Below are 17,651 nucleotides of genomic sequence, written 5' to 3'. Positions count from 1 at the left end.
GCCTTGAACTTGACATCGGACATCGGCTGGGATTTTCGATTTCGATTAAATTTTTTAAAGTTTCAAGTTTCTTGGCCAAGATGTCATCATTGGCTCCTTGCTTCACTGTGGGCTCAATAGTGCGCTGCAAGACTTGTTTTGGCGACAACGTTTCGGGCGAGGTAAAACTAAATATTAATAATTATTTTTACGATTATATAATACTCTCAATGCTTCCCCAGGTTGTGGCCTTCGATCTGGGCGCGAAAATGCTGATAATGAAGTGTCCATCGAGCAATGGCGGTGGCGACGAACAGACCACTTGCAATGTGACCATTGTGAATCTATCCCTGTGCATGGACATTGAAATAGTGAAGGAAACAATGCCGCCGGCTGAAGTTCAGCAGCCAGAACCGATTGATATACCCATGGTAGAAGCACTCTCTATATAGACATTTAGGAGAACCCTCACTCAACCATTTGCGTTTGCAGATCCGAGAACGATACCGATACGCAACCGAACATCGTACACTCTCCTGCCGGAGCTATCATCCCAATGTCTCGCCCTTCGGACAAGCTTTGTTCAGGGTGTTGGTCAAGCGTTTCGGCGATTCCGCAATCAACTGGCAGGACCAAGGCGACCAAGTGGCGATCAATATACTCCATCAGGTGGCCATCCATGCGCCTTATGGCACGGAGAATATTCGGTACCAGAGCTGGAATCCCAAGCTAGCGATATACGTCCGAGGGGTCGTTCAAAGCTTTTGCAGTAAACAATTCTAGAAGGACGGCCGTGCCCATGGCAACAGTTGTCTAGATAGCATCCAATTCTCTGTACGTTTTGTTTATCAACAAAACAATTCAAAATACACACACATATAGCCATGACACCCACACAGAATACTGCTCTTTATCTGCCAGGGGAAACCATTCTCGTTTGTACAAATTCGATTTAATGCACAACACACAACACACAATACACGATGGCCGATGATGAAGATAAACCAAAGAAGCACACGCTGGACAGCCTGTTCTTGGTGTATTCCAACTTCCAGGTATGATGGATGACCCAGTTATTTGATGAGTGATTTTCATCTAATTGGTGGCAGGTCATACCCACCGACATCGAGAACGAGTACTTCGACAGCATACTCCTCTCGCAGTTGGACGCCTGGCTGGAGCAGGCCAAGCTCATGCCCAATCCCATAACTCGAACTCAGACCGGTCTGATATACATGCGATACAAGTGAGTGACTACATTAAATCTATATATCATTCTTAATCAAATACATGCCGCAGGAAATGGCGTTTGGAGTACGAAGACTTTCTGGAGGTCCTAAACAACTTGGCATCCGATAACAATCTGCCTATAGATGACATGAAGCAAATAATGATCGATGCTGGAGTCCCGAATGGCGCTGATGTGGTCATAGTCGTCAAGTAGATTGAATCATCACTGCATTTTATTTATATACATACAAATAGTCAGACAACAAATTATTAATAGTAACAATTGCATACAAGAGTAACTTTGATTAGTTCACAAAAATTATAGTAAAATATAAAAGCATCCAACAAAGAGCCTCTAAACCCAATTGGTTAATTTCAGTTAGTTAAACACTTATTTTGACGTAGAGGGTGCCTAATTAAAGTGTGTTTTGAGATTACTGATCTGAAAACTAAATACAAAAGAAATGATCATTACATTTTTTGATGTGATTCAATAAATTGACTGCTATTCTGATATTCTTTCTGCTTAAGCTTATAAATATTCGATGAGTGTGATTGGCTTGTTCGCTTCGCGTTACTTTCCTGATAATAATAACAACGTTTGTTTGAATATCAGAGTTTGGCTGGACTTAGTTCTAGCACCTGGACTGCTCGGAGCTAACGATGTTATAAAAATACATGCTCATTCATTCCGTATATCTAATAAATATTTTCGATGCGTTCTAATTTCCGAGTGTCTCGTAGCGATTGGTAAGGTAATAATGCACTGTTCAGTTTGTACTAGTAAATTTCCGGCTCTTTTCGAGGTGCATGGAGTGGATTTGCTTGCTCTTAGTCATCTCTCCCATTTGCGCAGCATGGTAAAAAATCTATAGCGTTAATTGTTTGAATTGTGTATGCGGGTTTTATACAGTTTATCATGCATAGCAACCTCGTGCCGTTCCAAGGCCACTCCAATTTTGCCACATGATTTGTATTTCCGGATTTGGTCATATAGATAAGATTCTCTCGTTGGCTCAGTGAGTGTATCTCTTTGCATCGCCGGACCGCATTGTCATGGATCTGTGTGTTGGCTTGATCATTTGAATGCATGAATAATGTAATGCACAGGTAGATTAAGTATACGTGGCACTTAGGATTAGATTAGTAGCAATTGCAAGTAATTTAAGAGTAAATTGTTCGCTCCAGCCAGTCGTCCAAGTTGAAGAAGGCCGTGTCCGAGTTGTCCGTGTCCCGTTCGCGGAACATCTCGATGAATGTCCTCACCTTGATGGCACACATCAGGAAGTCGTCGAATGGTATTTGTCCCTCCCGCGATCCGTAGCGATGGGCCAGGGCGTTCAGGAGCCTGTTGTTCAGATGGTAGCCAGCCGAATTGAGTGCTCCGCGCAAATGGAATCCATCAATACTGCCAGTACGACGGGTGTCATACAGCTTAAAGACCGCCCGCCACTTGGCAATATCGGTTAGCAGAGCTTCGAACTCCTCGAAACCCAGGCGACCGGAACGATCCTTGTCCAGCATGGCTACCATCGAACGCACGGCATCCTTGGAGAAGCCATCACTGCCCACCATAACATCGCGCATAGAGTGGTCCAGGATGCGCTTCAGCTCCTGCCAGTCGACTTCCTCGTCGCTGCCAGCCACGCTGTCGAACAGACGGCGCAGTGCAATGCGCTGTGGATCATCCTCCTCCTTTGGAGTCGGTGGCGGCAGAGCGGGAGCAATGCGATCGTCGGTCTCGCCAAAGCCAACCTCATCGTCGTTCTCCTCCATGTTGTTCCTCGTCTCCGAGAAGACGCGAATAATGAACTCGCCCTCCTCGTTCGGATCGAAGGTCGATGGAACAATTAGGTAGTGGCCAGGTGGCAACTTAAACCTGGCGCACACCTCGCGCGTATTGATAAAATGTGGTGAACGGGCCACCGATGCTCGGTACTTGAAGAAGTTGAGCCCCTGGGGCTTCACTTGCATGTCACGGTCTGTGAGATGATATATAGCAAATCCAATGGTCAGACAGTCGATGCCCACGTTGCGCTTGCTACGTCGATTTTTCTGCATAAGGGCCACAATAGCCGTGCACTTGCCATCGTCATCCTCGTCGTCGGGATCCTCCAGCGATATGATGTACTGTGGGTTGTGCCAGAAGGTCTCCAGGAAGTTTCTGCAACCGCCAGCTGTTACGCCAGATGTCCACTCACCCTCGAACATGGACATTTCCCACTTGCGGCGGGAGCTGTGCTGCTGATCCTCAGTCAGTGAGTCGGGCGACAAGTTACATATCTCCACGCGATCAAAGTGATTGAGGAAGTCCTGGAAGGACATCCAGAACTCGCCATCCCTATCGAAGTTAAGGCCGATCTCCTCCTTTGTGTGCTCCGGGATGAATCGCCACTCAGGCGAGCTGTCGCTCCACGGACCGCTCCATTCGGCATCGTTGCCCCATGGATTGCGCATACGTATCATGGGCAATTTTCCCTGCCGATTCGGTGTCGATATGTCCATGAGGCACACCTTGGTAATGGAGTAGGCATGACCGCGGATCAAACCTTGTGGCGTTTCCGCTTCTAGAACATGTGGATCCGGCTCCAAGGAGCAGCCCATCATCGAGCCACGCTCGGCGGCCTTCATCATGATGCTGAATAGATTTGGTGGAGCCTCCTTGATGTCATACCACTCGGTGACGCCGCCCGTGAAGTCCTCCATGGCCTCGCACGTTGTGCCGCCTAAGCGTGAAGAGATGGTTACAAAAAATTACAAAAACTATAGAAAGTATTTAAATTTTAGATCTCTTCAACAAAGTTCTAACCGCAATATTTGCCGCATTAGTTTTGTTTTTTTGAAGAGCCTATGATAAGCATAGTGTATTTTTAGAAACAAAATAAGTTTTGGTATGCCACACTGTTTTTTATGCTTCTAGAAATGCTGATAATATTCCATTTCTTACCCTTGAGTGCTTCATAAGATCCATGGAGCTTTGCGTAAGCCTTCTCCAGCAAGGCGCTCCAAAACTCGTTCTTCTCCGTGGAGTGCATGTAGATTAGCTCGCCATTGTAGGTGGGCAGACGGTCATCAATGACCACTTCCACCCACTTGCCATACTGCCAGAACTTGAAGTGGAAGATGCCAGCGTAGTTCTCCTGGAAGTCCTGATCCGGCGGGATCACCCTGAAGAAGAGCGTCGAGTCCTGCGTCAGATTTGCAGCTGCAGCCAGTAGCCAGCTGTGAAGGATCGTTTAATTTCTGAATCCATTTATGTATGAATTTGTTTAGTCTTACCAATCGCCAAGTTCTCCTTGTTGCACATCGAATCGTGAATAGCCTTCCACGAAGAACTGCGGATCATCGACGATGTCACCGGGACGCAGCCACTCGTAGTAGCGATCCGGTCGCCGTGAGTACATCAACGAAGCATTGGTGGCCGGAAAATCGGGATCCTCGAACATGGTTCCATTGGCCACGCAGCTGGCGCGCAGAGATTGGAAATCGCCTTTGCTTACGCTGTTCTGCCGGGCACTCGTGGCCTTGCGACCCATCCAAAACATGTTCTGGTTCTCGGGCACCTTCACACTGGTGAAGCTAAGCTCGGCCACGCCGACGGAAGGTTCCTCCTCCTGGGTTGGAGCACTGGCCGGTGGCGGTGCCGAGGGATATGGTAGTGCTGGGAATCCGATATTGTGCTGAGGAGCCGGACTCGTTGGCATGGGAGCGTACGGCATTGGCATACTGGGCAAACCGGGCATGGCAGATGGATATGGTGCGAGCGGAGCAGCCGGATAGGGTAGATTGGGCTGCGGCATGCCAGTTGGATAGGGCATTCCGGTTGGATAGGGCGCCATTGGCGCAGTGGGATACGGCAGCGATGATACGTTGGCTGATGGCAGACTGGGATAAAGTCCTGCTCCTGGGTATGGCGTGGCACTAGGGTATGGAGCCGGCGCTGAGGGGGCTCCTGGCACGGGCATTCCCATGCCCATGGCGGGTCCCGCGTACGAAGCATTCTGAGCATGACTCGTCTGCTTCACCACATATGGCATTCCGCCCACGGATTCGGATGATGGATAGGGCAACGAGGGGTAGAGGCCCGCTGAGGGTTTGGGAGCTCCTCCTCCTTCGTTCCCGCCGCTGACTTCATTCTTGCTGTAGCCCAAGGCCGCCAAATTGACAAGGCCAATGCCACTGGCATGATAATTCTTGGGGTAATTATCAATGCCGTACATTTTTACTGGCTTTTCACTGTGGTTTTCCTCGTCCACGCACTGGTTTTTCCCTAAAACTACCTACTAATGGCGTTGCAAATCGGCTAAAACTACGGAACTGGATGATATCCAGATGTTTATTAACTCGCTGCCGTGGTAAAACTGCTGACTCGCTGGGAATCGTACGCTTTAAATGGGAGAAGTATCCAAATTTAACTTTCTCGGTAAATGATTCATAATCTTTAACCCTTGCGCGTTCTGTATAAATTTTCTTTGAATATGCAAGTGCAATCATAAAAGCTTTTAAATTGCAGAATGAAATACTTAAAACATTCTAATTCATTTATTAACTCAGAAAAAAGATTATAAAAATATTACATTTTTTTTATTAAACAGTCTTAATAAAAAGAACTTTTGCTTTTTATAAATTAAAAAAAAACCTAAGAAAATATTATTATCGTATTTGGGAAGTATTTGAAGTGCACTTTAATTTGTGTATTTATTTACGAACGTAAACAATTAATTAGTGGTCAATATTAAAGACCCAACACCTTATAAGGGCTAAACAATTCGACCAGGGCTACATTACAGAGCAGAGTTGCCATCTTTATCCAAATGAATTTGGTATTTTTTTTAGCCCTGTCGGCATTTTCAAAAAAGAAGAAGAAGTCAAACAGTGCCGTGTTTTTTTTTGATAACAAACGCAAATTAGTTGAACAATTCTGGCGCATAACCGGCAGTTGAGCGATGGAAACGCAACCTGAGGTGCCCGAGGTGCCGCTGCGTCCGTTTAAATTATAAGTATTCACCATGCTCTGTTAGGAATCCAAAAATAATTAGTTTTCTCTTTTGTAAAGCACGGCGCATCAGGTTGTGAGCCTCACGGGCATCAGTTTCGAGCGGAGGAGCATAATTGTGAGGATATAACTTAAATACACTTAAATATGTACAAAACATAACACGCCTCCTCCTTTTAGGGCGTGGTCGAGCTGACCATTGTGCCGAACAGCGAGAATCTGCGCCTAATACGCCTGAACGCCAAGCAGCTGCGGATCTACAACGTCGTTTTGAATGATGTCTGCCAGGCGGATTTCACGTACTTCGATCCCTTCCAGAACATCTGCTACAAGGACCCGAAGAGCCGCGTGTTGGAGGTCTACTCCAAGCATCATCTGACCGCCGCCCAGTACACCGATCCGGATGTGAACAACGGCGAACTTCTCATCCAGGTTCCGCCCGAGGGCTACTCTATGATCCAAGAGGGTCAGGGTCTGCGCATCCGCATCGAGTTCTCGTTGGAGAATCCCAAATGCGGCGTACATTTTGTCATACCACCCGCTTCCACGGACGAGGAGACACAGATGAACAGCTCGCATATGTTCACCAATTGCTATGAAAACTCCTCGAGATTGTGGTTTCCCTGCGTGGACAGTTTCGCCGATCCCTGCACCTGGCGGCTGGAGTTCACTGTCGACAAAAATATGACCGCCGTTTCGTGTGGAGAACTTCTAGAAGTCATTATGACCCCAGATCTGCGAAAGAAAACCTTCCACTATTCGGTTAGCACACCAGTATGTGCACCAAATATTGCGCTGGCTGTGGGTCAGTTTGACATCTACGTGGATCCGCACATGCATGAAGTGACCCACTTTTGTCTGCCCGGATTGTTGCCGCTGTTAAAAAATACGGTTCGCTACTTGCACGAGGCATTTGAATTTTACGAGGAGACCTTATCCACGCGCTACCCATTCAGTTGCTACAAACAAGTGTTTGTGGACGAATTGGACACGGACATAAGTGCCTATGCCACTATGAGCATTGCTTCGGTGAACCTGCTGCACTCCATAGCTATCATCGATCAGACCTATATATCTCGAACCTTTATGTCGCGCGCTGTGGCCGAGCAATTCTTTGGCTGCTTTATTACATCGCATCATTGGTCGGACACCTGGCTGGCCAAGGGCATTGCGGAGTATCTGTGTGGATTGTATTCCAGGAAGTGCTTCGGCAACAACGAGTACCGTGCTTGGGTGCAATCTGAACTGGCGCGTGTCGTTCGCTACGAGGAGCAGTATGGCGGCATTATTCTCGATTGCAGTCAGCCGCCAGCTCCTTTGCCTGTTTCGGGCACAAATCAATCGGCTGCTTCCAACAAACAGCAGGAGATTGTCCACTATTTTCCCATCAAGAGTTTGCACACCGTGTCTCCGAAGTATGTGGAGGCGATGCGAAGGAAAGCTCATTTTGTAATCCGGATGCTGGAGAACCGCATCGGCCAGGAGCTGCTGATTCAGGTGTTCAATAAGCAATTGGCTTTGGCTTCTAGTGCGGCAACGACAAAGATCGGTGCAGGACTCTGGTCTCAGCTGCTCATCTCGACCAACATCTTTATCAAGGCCATCTTCACCGTAACCGGAAAAGATATGTCTGTCTTCATGGACCAGTGGGTGCGCACTGGAGGGCACGCCAAGTTTTCGCTCACATCTGTGTTCAATCGCAAGAGAAACACGATTGAACTGGAGATCCGCCAGGACTTTGTCAATCAGCGGGGAATTAGGAAGTACAATGGTCCATTGATGGTGCAGCTGCAAGAGTTGGACGGAACTTTTAAGCACACATTGCAGATTGAGAGCACACTGGTAAAGTCCGATATCACTTGCCACTCGAAGAGCAGGCGTAACAAAAAGAAGAAGATCCCCTTGTGCACGGGTGAGGAAGTGGATATGGATTTATCAGCCATGGAGTAAGTGTTTTATGGAATATATGATTAAAGAATTTTGTTAACATCTACTTTTAAATAGCGACTCACCTGTGCTTTGGATCCGCCTCGATCCCGAAATGATTCTGCTGCGCGACCTCATAATCGAGCAGCCCGACTTCCAGTGGCAGTATCAGCTTCGCCATGAACGTGATGTTACTGCCCAATTTCAGGCGATTCAAGCCCTGCAAAAGTACCCAACGAATGCCACCAGGCTTGCGTTAACCGACACCATAGAAAGCGAACGTTGCTTCTATCAGGTTCGCTGCGAGGCTGCCCACAGCTTGACCAAAGTGGCCAACCAGATGGTGGCCTCCTGGAGTGGACCACCCGCCATGCTGAACATATTTAGGAAGTTTTTCGGCTCATTTAGTGCTCCGCACATTATCAAACTGAACAACTTCTCCAACTTCCAGCTGTACTTCCTGCAGAAGGCTATTCCCGTGGCCATGGCAGGTTAGTTTGCTTAGCTAAGCAGGGTGATTTATTTGAAAACTTTTGCATTCCTTTCAGGTCTGCGCACATCTCATGGTATTTGCCCGCCGGAAGTGATGCGTTTTCTTTTCGATCTCTTCAAGTACAATGAGAATTCGCGTAACCATTACACCGATGCATACTACAGAGCGGCTTTGGTGGAAGCTCTAGGCGAAACCTTAACACCTGTGGTCTCCGTTGCCATACATGGCACACAAATCACTACGGACAGTCTATCCACGGATGCGAAGTAAAGTTGCAAACTGAAAATTTATTGCTTATATTAAGTTTATTTAATTCTAATCCGCAGACTTGTGCTGGATGAAGTTACACGTCTGCTGAACATGGAGAAACACCTGCCCTCGTACAAGTACATGGTGTCCGTGTCCTGCCTGAAGGTCATCCGAAAGCTTCAAAAATTCGGTCATCTGCCATCACTGCCGCACATTTACCGCAGCTATGCCGAATATGGAATATATCTGGACCTCCGCATTGCTGCCATGGAGTGTCTGGTGGACTTTGTGAAGGTGGATGGGCGCAGCGAGGATTTGGAACATTTGATTACTTTGCTGGAAACTGATCCCGATCCGGCTGCTCGCCATGCCCTGGCCCAACTGCTGATCGATAATCCGCCATTCACCCGCGAATCTCGCAGCCGCCTGGATAAACCCAATCTCGTGGATCGTCTATGGTTCAGTATTAACCGATTGCCCTACGATACCAAGCTGCGCTGCGATATTGTTGATCTGTACTACGCACTATACGGAACTAAGCGTCCGAATTGCTTGCAGGCCGGTGAGAACCAAAGCTTCTACAAGGATTTGATGAAGGACAATAATAGCAGTGTAGGCAGCGTAACCGGCAGCTTCAAGAAGACCAGTGATTCAAAATCACATTTGCCAACGCAAACGAATACTTTGGACAATGAGCCACAGGAGCGGCAAAAGCCGGCAATGGTTACCATCAAGCGAACGGCCACAGAAGCATTTGAGGTGGGCGATGAGATAATCAAGCTGGAACGCAGCGAGGAGATCACCGTGCTAGATGAACCAGTTAACGTCCAGGCCTATGACAGTGAGACCAAAGTGAATGTCCTGCAGGCAGATGAAGAAGCACGAGATACCCATCAAGCTACCAAGCGCCTTAAGAGTGAAATGTACGCCGAGGATGATAACTCATCCACAATGCTGGACGTGGGCGACTCCACCAGATATGAGAGTAGCCACGAGGAGGGCAAGTTGAAGTCCGGCGAAGGTGGGCTCAAGAAGAAAAAGAAGAAGGAGAAGAAGAAGCATAAGCACAAACACAAGCATAAGCACACCAAGGATAAGGATAAGGACAAGGAGCGAAAGGATAAGGACAAGCGTGACCCGCATATATCACGCCTGCAGGCGCGCGAGACAGCCACTCCGGACACTCTCAGCTCGGCGGACAGTAGCAACAGCAATAGCCTGCCGCCCATGAACCTTAACTAAGTGAGGGTTCCTGCAGGTGGGGAAACTGCAATGCTTGGGGGATAGATGACAGAATAAAGGTAAAATACCTTACACATTACATTTATTAAAGGGGTTAACATTATTTGTTAGTTTTATTCATATGTTTATTTGTCGGTTTATAATTTAACATTAAGGAAGTGCTGAAACATTTTTACAATACTTACAAACTAGACAAGGACATTTTAACTAAAACAGGACATGGGTTCACTGCACCTTCGCCTTCGCGGACTCCGCCTCCGGAGCTGCCGCCTTGGGCTCGCTGCCCGCCACGGCGGTATCCTGCTCATCACGCGGCCTCCTCTTCTGCAACGCATGGACATGGGCCAGGGCATGGGGATGGGATTGACCCTCGATGGGTTGCAAATATGTGATACTACCGCCGCCGATGCCTGTGGCCGTTTGCTGATGCAGCTCTCCGGCGGACGGAGTGGACAGGATCTTGACCGACGGCTCCGAGGGAGCAGCCAGCGATCTGTGTTGCTGATGTGCAGCCAATTGCCGCGTGGCCAGGCGCATGATGTGAGCGTAGTCTACAGGCGGGTGATTGCGATACTCCGGATGATCCTTAACGTACTGCTCATACGGAACGGGAACTGGCACGGGCACTGCCTTCACCGGATATCCTGCGTCCACAAGAGCTTGGAATTCGGCCTGGGTCAGGGGCTTGCCATTGGGAGGCGGCAGATTCAATTGCTTCACTTCATCCAGAGTCCGTAGCTTCTGAATAGGAGCTGTAGTGGGCGTGGGACGGGATGGTGTGGCGATTCCAGTTCCCTGGGACACATAGATACTGGACTGGGAAGGAGACGGTGAGGGATATTCAGCGTGGAGCGGCAGAGCAGTGGGTGTGACGGCTAGATTTCTCTGGGAATGCTTTAGCGGATCCGGCGGACTGGGATAGAAGTTGGACGGCGGCGGTGGAGAAGGCGAGCCCTGACGTTCGTAATCTGCATAGAGCAATGCCTTAGCGGGTGAAGCCAGCTTGTAGTGCTTGGATCGGTGGTACTGCTTGGGAATGGGGCTCGGCTTGGGTGCCCCGGTGGGCGTAGCCTCCTGGTAGTAATACTGCGAGGGCTGCGGCTGATTGGCCTGTTGTGTGGGATAGACGACGGGTCCCAATCGCTTGGGTTCCGGCGTGGGATAAATTGGCGTCGGTTGCTGATAGTTGCTGAACTTGAAGAGCGATGGAACGAACGGTTGGTTATTGGCATCCAGCAGGGAGTTGGGCGTACTGGCCAGGTATGCCTTGGGTTGCCTCAGCGCGGGATGCGAGGTGGGTGGTGGTGGGTGCTGCGGAGCGGGTTGCCTTGTCGCCACCTGCTCGTTGCTGCTGTCCACGTAGGCCAACGATTGTCCAGGCTTATTGGCTGCCAGCAATTTCTCAATCTCACTTTCCAGAGACGATTTCGCCAGTGGATGGTTGGGCAGGGTCTTGTAGCTTATCTGTGGCTGGTAGTAGGCAATCTGGGGTGGCAGTCCATGGATGAGTTGCTGGCCGGGATGGGGTATCGGTTTGTGGAGCTGCACACGCTGCGGTTGTTGCTGTTGTGGCTCATCATCCTCTTGGATTTGTTGCGCCTGAGGCAAGGGCAGATATTTGGGACCACCGCGGGGATGCGAATAAGTGGGTGTTACCAGCTCCTGCTCGGCCACAAAACGCTCGCGATAGCCGCCTAATCCTAGCGAGGGATCCGCCTGCTGCAACACTTTGTGAGTGGCAGCCGTGCTGTGGATGGGCAGTTGCTTGGGGTGCTGTTGCTGCTGCTGCTGTTGATGTTGGTGCTGCTGCTGCTGCTGTTGATGCTGCTGCTGCTGACGAAGTTGCTCATGATAGGCTCTAGCCTGCAGCTCCTCCTCCAGGATCTTAAGAAACTGCTCTTCGGGAATCACTTGGTAGGGCTTTTGAAAAGTAGGATTGATAAGTATATGAGGTTTATAGCGTCGCATTTAGATGACCCACCTGCTGATGTTGTTGCTGCTGCTGTTGCTGCTGTTGGGGATTCACCGACCGATGCTGTGGCGCAGGCAGCGGCAATGGCAGTTGATAGGGACCCACACCCTGGTACTGACGTGGACGTGGTTGCTGGAGCTGTAGCTGTTGCTGCGGCTGCGGTTGAATGGACACCGCGTATCGCTGTTCCGCCTCCTGTTCCTGCTCCTGCTCCTCCTCGGCCACCGGAGTGGATGACTTCTTGGGCGCACTGGCCGCACCCTTGCCTTGACCTGCGGCCAGCAGGGCCTTGGGCTGATGATGGCGCATTATATCTTGCAGATACACGTAGTGCTGCACCTTCGGGATACGGATACAGATAGATGGCAAGGGAAAAAGTGAGTGGGGGCGCATAATTATGGTGGGTGTGTGAACTGCCAGCATTCAGCCGGCGGCCAATGTCAGCAGCCGTTTAAAGTGGAGCCGCATGACCAACACCATCACCATCATGACTTAAACACAAAAACCGAGCGACAAACCGCAGCGGCAACAACTGGTTGCAGGTGCTTCAGCAGAGCGGCAAACGCTGTGAGAATGGCGTGGCATCTAAAAAATTAGTTTATATAACACTTGTGGCAAACTTTGGCAACGCCAACGCCAAACACAACAACCACAAAGACGCGGACTCTTCGATGTTGCAACAGCAACAACAAACATTAAACTGTGCAACAAGGTTTCGCCGTCAAAGGTGTGTGGGGATTTCCCATAAAAAACGTATAAAAATATGCCATAAAAATTTAGATTTTATAATAAAAAGTTGAAATTAAAACGAATCAATTCCTTGATTCGTAAATTTAGTTCTTAAACTCAATCCTTTTAAGTCATCTGTCCAAATTATAGTTTATAAACTTTTGAATGCTGTCTTTTTTGTAATTAGATCTTCAAGCAGCTTACTATAAAAGTCCATAAAAATACAGAGAGCCCCTGAATTCTTGTGGAAACCTGTTGCACAGTGTGCCATCGACTACTATTCACATTATTATGGCAAATAAAGCCGCCGGCGAGTCAAGGCGCCATGAAGCGACACAAAGCTGACAGACCAAAAGTGGGGTGATTATAACATTATGTCAACTTTCTTCCCACGACAAGCGCCATTGTTTTTCCACGGGCTCCGATGTCTTGCACTATTACAAGACCCACTGAAGACCAGTTGGGGCGGGGAGTGGGGAAGAATTGGAGAAGCCATTGCCAAGCGAATCCGTTGGACGGGTGGAAACTCAAGTTGGATGGCAGGAGGTGGAAATTGTTGTGTTGACGCGTAATAAGACAAATAATAATTTTGCAATTATGCATTTGTTGCTGTCGCCGTCGCCGTCATGTCGTGACTTAGTTTTGCCAACTGCATTTATAATAAAAATATCATTATTATGATTATTATTACAACTTTTGCCGGCACTTTTAATTTCTATACATTTTGCAACCAAAACATTGTCTTTGGCTAATTGCAATCGCCTTTGTCTACCATCTATTGCAAATTCGTTCCGTATATAAGCCGAGATATTGGTCAAGGTTTCTTGGCCTCTCGGCGAAAGGGAAAAATTTGACAAAATCCGTCTGGGATTGGGCCATTTGGCTTTCTGCCTTTTATGTTGGTCGTTTCGGGCGCCGAGATGTTTACATCCGGCATTTTGCAAAGAATCGTGTGCCTGCCGCCGCTGCCAAGTCACGATCGGCCCAGGTCGTCCGATGTCCAATGTCCGACCTCTGATGGCCGCGGGGCCAAGTCAAAACGCCAGACAAGAGCCGCGATGTCGATGGAACGCCCCCCGATTGGCACAAAACAAACAATTCCTCATGGCAATGGTAATCCGTCAGTTGGCCAGTCGATCAGTGGATCACCCACTCCCTGTATTGAACCCACTCCCAGGGATTTCGGCTGGATGTTTTATGGGTCAACTTGGAAAACAAGTCCTGCTGTTGCTGCAGATTGTTCATGCATAAGTTGTAACCTATAACTTATCCTAGATAATCAAGGAGTTGTCAAAAACTAAAAACAATGGAAACAGGGAAACCCTTTGATGTATAAAATGGACAAATTGCCCAAACTCACCTCCTGACTCTGCTCGAGAAGTTGGGCAGCATGGGGTCGTGAATTGGCCGCCGCAAAGTTCCTCAACTGCGGCTCCTGGTGCGATTCGTGTTGCTGGTGCTGGTGCGGTGCAATGGGTCGGATGATGAACTGATTCGGCTTGGAGCCGTAGATGGTCTCCTGACCATCCTCGGGATCATCGCTGGCCGATGACGCTGCCGCCGAGCTGCGGTGGTTGGGGTACAGAGACGTCTCCTTGGAGTTCACCTGTCGCTTGTCTTTGGTCGCCTCCGATTCCAGTGGCGTGGAGGCGGAGCTCTTGCTGTCTTCCGCCGGCTTGGCTTGGCTGCTCTTGGCCTCCGCATCCACGGCCTGGGCGCAGACGAGGCCTGTGTGGGAGGACAGGTGTAGGTGTCACTTTAGAGCTTGTATTTGTGGGAAACAGTTGCACCAAAAGGTTACATTTGTTAAAGTTAAATTATTTTATGCCACTGAATAGTTTAAAAATTTTTAATGGCCTTTAAATCTTTTATAGCGCTGCATTTAATACATTTTATTAATTATTTGAATTATGGAAATTTTTTGTATTAAATTTATTTGTACTTTTGATGCATTGCTTGTAAAAGTTTTGGGTTTGATTTTCAAGCTACTAACTACTAAACTCAATTTATCTTCGAAATATTATCACAATTACTAAATTCTAGCAATTTATTAATAAATGCAAAGATTAAACAATTTGAATGCTAATTCTTGATATTATTTGGATCTCTGAAATTACAAGCTAGTATAAATATTCAAAATATTAATTTATATTACGAATTTAAAAAAGTAAGTGTCCTGTTCATATTTTCCCTTTATCTTATAATCCTTATTGGTTGAGAAAAAATATCGTAGTTTCACTGGTATTAAAAATATTTTCTAACAAAAACAAAAAAATACAATGTAATTATTATGGAAATTTCTTAGGGACTCAAGTCTTCAGAACTCTGAAAAAATTCGAATATTTCCCGCAGATCTCGGTGTCTACTCACCCAGCAAGAGTGTCAGGAGCAAGATTTGGATTCTCATTGTGTGGCGTCACTGCACCAGCAGACTAGTAATTGAATATCTGAATCTGTGCCTGGCCGTTCGCTACTTTCACAGTCACTTGGGTTATATATTTTATTATTTCCCACTCGGCTTCGTTTTCGTTGTCGTTTTCCTTGTCAGGCGTTTGGGACTACGATGGTCGCATCTGCTGCATCTGCATCGAGCATTGCCGGCTGCAACAAACTGAACCAAAAGAAGCACACAACACGATGCGATTATTACTGGCAGTTATGCAACTGAAGATTCGACACAATCTGCAACCGAATTTGCGAACTGCGAATTGCGAAACCGAAACTGAATCAAAGTCTGAGTGGCAATTCGTATCCCGTAATCCTTGGATTGTTTTTGGCGCGAAATTCGTAACGCTACAAATTGGATATGAAAGATGAACTGATTGCTTTACCGTCGTCCGCTTTCCTGTCTTTGGTTTTAATTTATTTTTTTTTTTTACTCTTTTTTTTACTATTTTTTAGTAACAAGGAGCAACAGCTCCGTTTCGGGGATCGGATTTAGTAGATCGCGCGCGCTGCTGCACGTTCAGCCAACGAATCTTTGGCGTTGTGCGGCCAACACTTGTATTTATAAATCCGGTGGCCAAAACAGACGAGTCTCGGCCGACAGCCGAGCTTCGATCGCCGAGTTCCGAGCTCCAGCTGAAGCCACAATGGCTATATCCAAAGACGACCTTTGCGGCTCGTCGTGCCAGCCAGGCACCAACACAAAGAGAAAGGTCTGTCTGCGATCGCCTCTTTGGCTCGATTCTGCAAATGTACCGCCTCTACAGAGGGAAAAAGGTATTCATTAAGAGCTAATAATGAGAGGTCCTAACTTCACTTTAATATACCTTTTTAGATATAGCATTTAGATATGACATTTATTTTTAATAGCTTCATGATTTTATTTTTCATCTAATACTTTATCGCTTTTAAAGTTGAACATCATTAAGGAATACGATTTTAAAGCTTGTGGGTTATAAATTCGGGGAAATTTAATTTGAAATTTATAACTGAACGTTTACACCATTCTAAACTTGCTATAAGTTTCTGCTCAACATCTGATTTTTAAATGCCTATTATTTCTGGGTTAAGCAGTAAAAAACTTAAAAAAAGCCAAATGTAGTGCTTGAAATGCCAAATATGTAAATTAATATCTGCCAGCTTTTCCCTTTGTCAAGGTTATTTCGAAATAATCCAAATAATAGCTAACATTTAATTTGGACACCAGAATTTCGATGAAAACTTCCCCAAAAACGGCACAGTTTTTTCTCGGTGAACCTTCGCTTCCAGGGGGCCAATTGAACGTTGACGGCCCTGTCGGTGGCTAACCGCTAGTTAAGTTAAGGCTAATGGTACGGCCCGGGCATTTGCCTGCCGCCTGGAAGCGCCCCGAAAATGCTAACGTGACACTAAATTGGCCGTCCGCCCTCGCCGAAGTGGAGACGGGAAAACACTGACTTGATTCAGGGAGAGGGACATTACTATTCCATACTATACTATACTATATCTGGCTGCCGGCCATGGCTATTTGGGCTGGTCGAGGCTAAAGGGCACTTTTGTTTTGGTTTTGTCTCGCGTCTTTAAACCTTTCTGTCTGCGTCTGTGTATGTGTTTGTGCAAATTGGGCGCATTACTTTTAACAAGCGTTTTCGATTCGGATGCGAGACTCCTCCATTTGCGTTTCCATTTTCCATTTGCATTAGCAATGCATATTTAATATGCCCAAGCCCAGTACGAGTGCTCACACCAGCCGGCGGAAAACAAAACTCCACCCCTTGCAGCAAGTTCGCTGCCTAAGTCTTTCGTTTGACATTTGCAATTGGCAAGGCACAGTGGTTAGAAAATGTATTCTTGATAAAAATGTATGTACGAATTTGAAAAATAATGTAAAATATAAAAAGAAACAAGTGATCGAGTTTAAATTTAAATTTTCATTTTTTATAAAATTTTTAAATAATTGTTGTTTTATTTGAATCAACTTTTCACACTTTTGGGCACTGAATTTCAGTATGGTATACCTCGATATACTTTGATTTATTGTTAGTAAATTTAAATTTAAAGGCTACTTGCAAATGTGTCCACTTTGTCCGCTGGATCATAACTTATGCTTCATTATGCTTTTGGTTTACTTCAGTAGTGATGCAAAATTCAAGACAAACCCGCTTAAGCGTCATTTTATTAATCAGAGATCTATAAAAATGAGCAACAAATAGTGTTAGATTTATCAAAGAAGTGTCAAAACTTCTCTCGAATATGTCGAAATACCATTCAGTTTTGGCCAACTGTGCCCTTCTGTGTTTTCGACGGATTGGGAATTAACATTTCAGCGCATGCGTGGGCAGCTACAGTTAAGAGTTAGGAGTTAGGAGTTGGAGTTAGCCGCTGCTGGCAGCATCACTTATTGCGAACTC

The 17,651-nt window shown here is 46.9% G+C and overlaps 5 protein-coding genes across 6 annotated transcripts; 3 read left to right on the top strand and 2 right to left on the bottom strand.

Moving 5' to 3' along the window:
* The first annotated feature begins 25 nt into the window (after positions 1–25).
* Positions 26–846, top strand: LOC27209303 (protein Hezron). The gene is made up of 3 exons (XM_002084307.4): positions 26–161; positions 222–410; positions 472–846. The coding sequence occupies exons 1-3, from the start codon at positions 81–83 to the stop codon at positions 760–762; spliced, it is 561 nt and encodes a 186-aa protein (XP_002084343.1). The 5' UTR covers positions 26–80; the 3' UTR covers positions 763–846.
* LOC6737507 lies at positions 794–1,739 on the top strand. Its single transcript, XM_039293116.2, has 3 exons — positions 794–1,034; positions 1,089–1,225; positions 1,279–1,739. Exons 1-3 carry the CDS (start codon positions 963–965, stop codon positions 1,421–1,423), a joined length of 354 nt encoding a protein of 117 aa, XP_039149050.1. The 5' UTR covers positions 794–962; the 3' UTR covers positions 1,424–1,739.
* LOC6737505 (calpain-B) lies at positions 1,721–5,680 on the bottom strand. Its single transcript, XM_002084305.4, has 3 exons — positions 4,489–5,680; positions 4,157–4,431; positions 1,721–3,935 (listed from the first exon to the last, which is right to left on the bottom strand). Exons 1-3 carry the CDS (start codon positions 5,427–5,429, stop codon positions 2,374–2,376), a joined length of 2,778 nt encoding a protein of 925 aa, XP_002084341.1. The 5' UTR covers positions 5,430–5,680; the 3' UTR covers positions 1,721–2,373.
* A 365-nt stretch (positions 5,681–6,045) lies between these two features.
* LOC6737504 (transcription initiation factor TFIID subunit 2) lies at positions 6,046–10,218 on the top strand. Its single transcript, XM_016169816.3, has 6 exons — positions 6,046–6,205; positions 6,269–6,323; positions 6,386–8,151; positions 8,210–8,622; positions 8,680–8,890; positions 8,951–10,218. Exons 1-6 carry the CDS (start codon positions 6,156–6,158, stop codon positions 10,113–10,115), a joined length of 3,660 nt encoding a protein of 1,219 aa, XP_016031299.1. The 5' UTR covers positions 6,046–6,155; the 3' UTR covers positions 10,116–10,218.
* LOC6737503 (mediator of RNA polymerase II transcription subunit 15) lies at positions 10,219–15,826 on the bottom strand. 2 transcript variants are annotated; one of them, XM_039293108.2, is made up of 5 exons: positions 15,648–15,826; positions 15,187–15,417; positions 14,177–14,544; positions 12,097–12,426; positions 10,219–12,035 (listed from the first exon to the last, which is right to left on the bottom strand). In XM_039293108.2, exons 2-5 carry the CDS (start codon positions 15,221–15,223, stop codon positions 10,341–10,343), a joined length of 2,430 nt encoding a protein of 809 aa, XP_039149042.1. In that variant the 5' UTR covers positions 15,224–15,417; positions 15,648–15,826; the 3' UTR covers positions 10,219–10,340. The 2 variants fall into 2 exon arrangements, with proteins under 2 accessions (XP_039149042.1, XP_039149043.1); XM_039293109.2 differs by having other exon boundaries at positions 12,097–12,420.
* Between the last annotated feature and the right edge of the window lie 1,825 nt (positions 15,827–17,651).

The sequence above is a fragment of the Drosophila simulans genome, chromosome 3L (genome assembly GCF_016746395.2).
Source record: "Drosophila simulans strain w501 chromosome 3L, Prin_Dsim_3.1, whole genome shotgun sequence".
NCBI lineage: Eukaryota > Metazoa > Arthropoda > Insecta > Diptera > Drosophilidae > Drosophila > Drosophila simulans.
Note: the sequence above shows the minus strand (reverse complement) of the source record. Positions and strands in the feature narration are given on the sequence as shown.

Excerpts from the sequence above, each read along its gene's own strand:
- LOC27209303 (XM_002084307.4), top strand. The coding sequence starts at position 81 with ATGTCATCATTGGCTCCTTGCTTCACTGTGGGCTCAATAGTGCGCTGC. Across the intron at positions 162-221 it reads GCGACAACGTTTCGGGCGAG|GTTGTGGCCTTCGATCTGGG; the intron begins GTAAAACTAAAT and ends ATGCTTCCCCAG. Across the intron at positions 411-471 it reads AACCGATTGATATACCCATG|ATCCGAGAACGATACCGATA; the intron begins GTAGAAGCACTC and ends TTGCGTTTGCAG.
- LOC6737507 (XM_039293116.2), top strand. The coding sequence starts at position 963 with ATGGCCGATGATGAAGATAAACCAAAGAAGCACACGCTGGACAGCCTG. Across the intron at positions 1,035-1,088 it reads TGGTGTATTCCAACTTCCAG|GTCATACCCACCGACATCGA; the intron begins GTATGATGGATG and ends AATTGGTGGCAG. Across the intron at positions 1,226-1,278 it reads CTGATATACATGCGATACAA|GAAATGGCGTTTGGAGTACG; the intron begins GTGAGTGACTAC and ends TACATGCCGCAG.
- LOC6737505 (XM_002084305.4), bottom strand. The coding sequence starts at position 5,429 with ATGTACGGCATTGATAATTACCCCAAGAATTATCATGCCAGTGGCATT. Across the intron at positions 4,432-4,488 it reads CAAGGAGAACTTGGCGATTG|CTGGCTACTGGCTGCAGCTG; the intron begins GTAAGACTAAAC and ends GATCCTTCACAG. Across the intron at positions 3,936-4,156 it reads ATCTTATGAAGCACTCAAGG|GCGGCACAACGTGCGAGGCC; the intron begins GTAAGAAATGGA and ends CTTCACGCTTAG.
- LOC6737504 (XM_016169816.3), top strand. The coding sequence starts at position 6,156 with ATGGAAACGCAACCTGAGGTGCCCGAGGTGCCGCTGCGTCCGTTTAAA. Across the intron at positions 6,206-6,268 it reads CCGCTGCGTCCGTTTAAATT|GGCGCATCAGGTTGTGAGCC; the intron begins ATAAGTATTCAC and ends TTTGTAAAGCAC. Across the intron at positions 8,152-8,209 it reads ATGGATTTATCAGCCATGGA|CGACTCACCTGTGCTTTGGA; the intron begins GTAAGTGTTTTA and ends ACTTTTAAATAG.
- LOC6737503 (XM_039293108.2), bottom strand. The coding sequence starts at position 15,223 with ATGAGAATCCAAATCTTGCTCCTGACACTCTTGCTGG. Across the intron at positions 12,427-14,176 it reads TTCTCGAGCAGAGTCAGGAG|GTGCAGCACTACGTGTATCT; the intron begins GTGAGTTTGGGC and ends CGTATCCCGAAG. Across the intron at positions 12,036-12,096 it reads AGCAGCAACAACATCAGCAG|CCCTACCAAGTGATTCCCGA; the intron begins GTGGGTCATCTA and ends ACTTTTCAAAAG.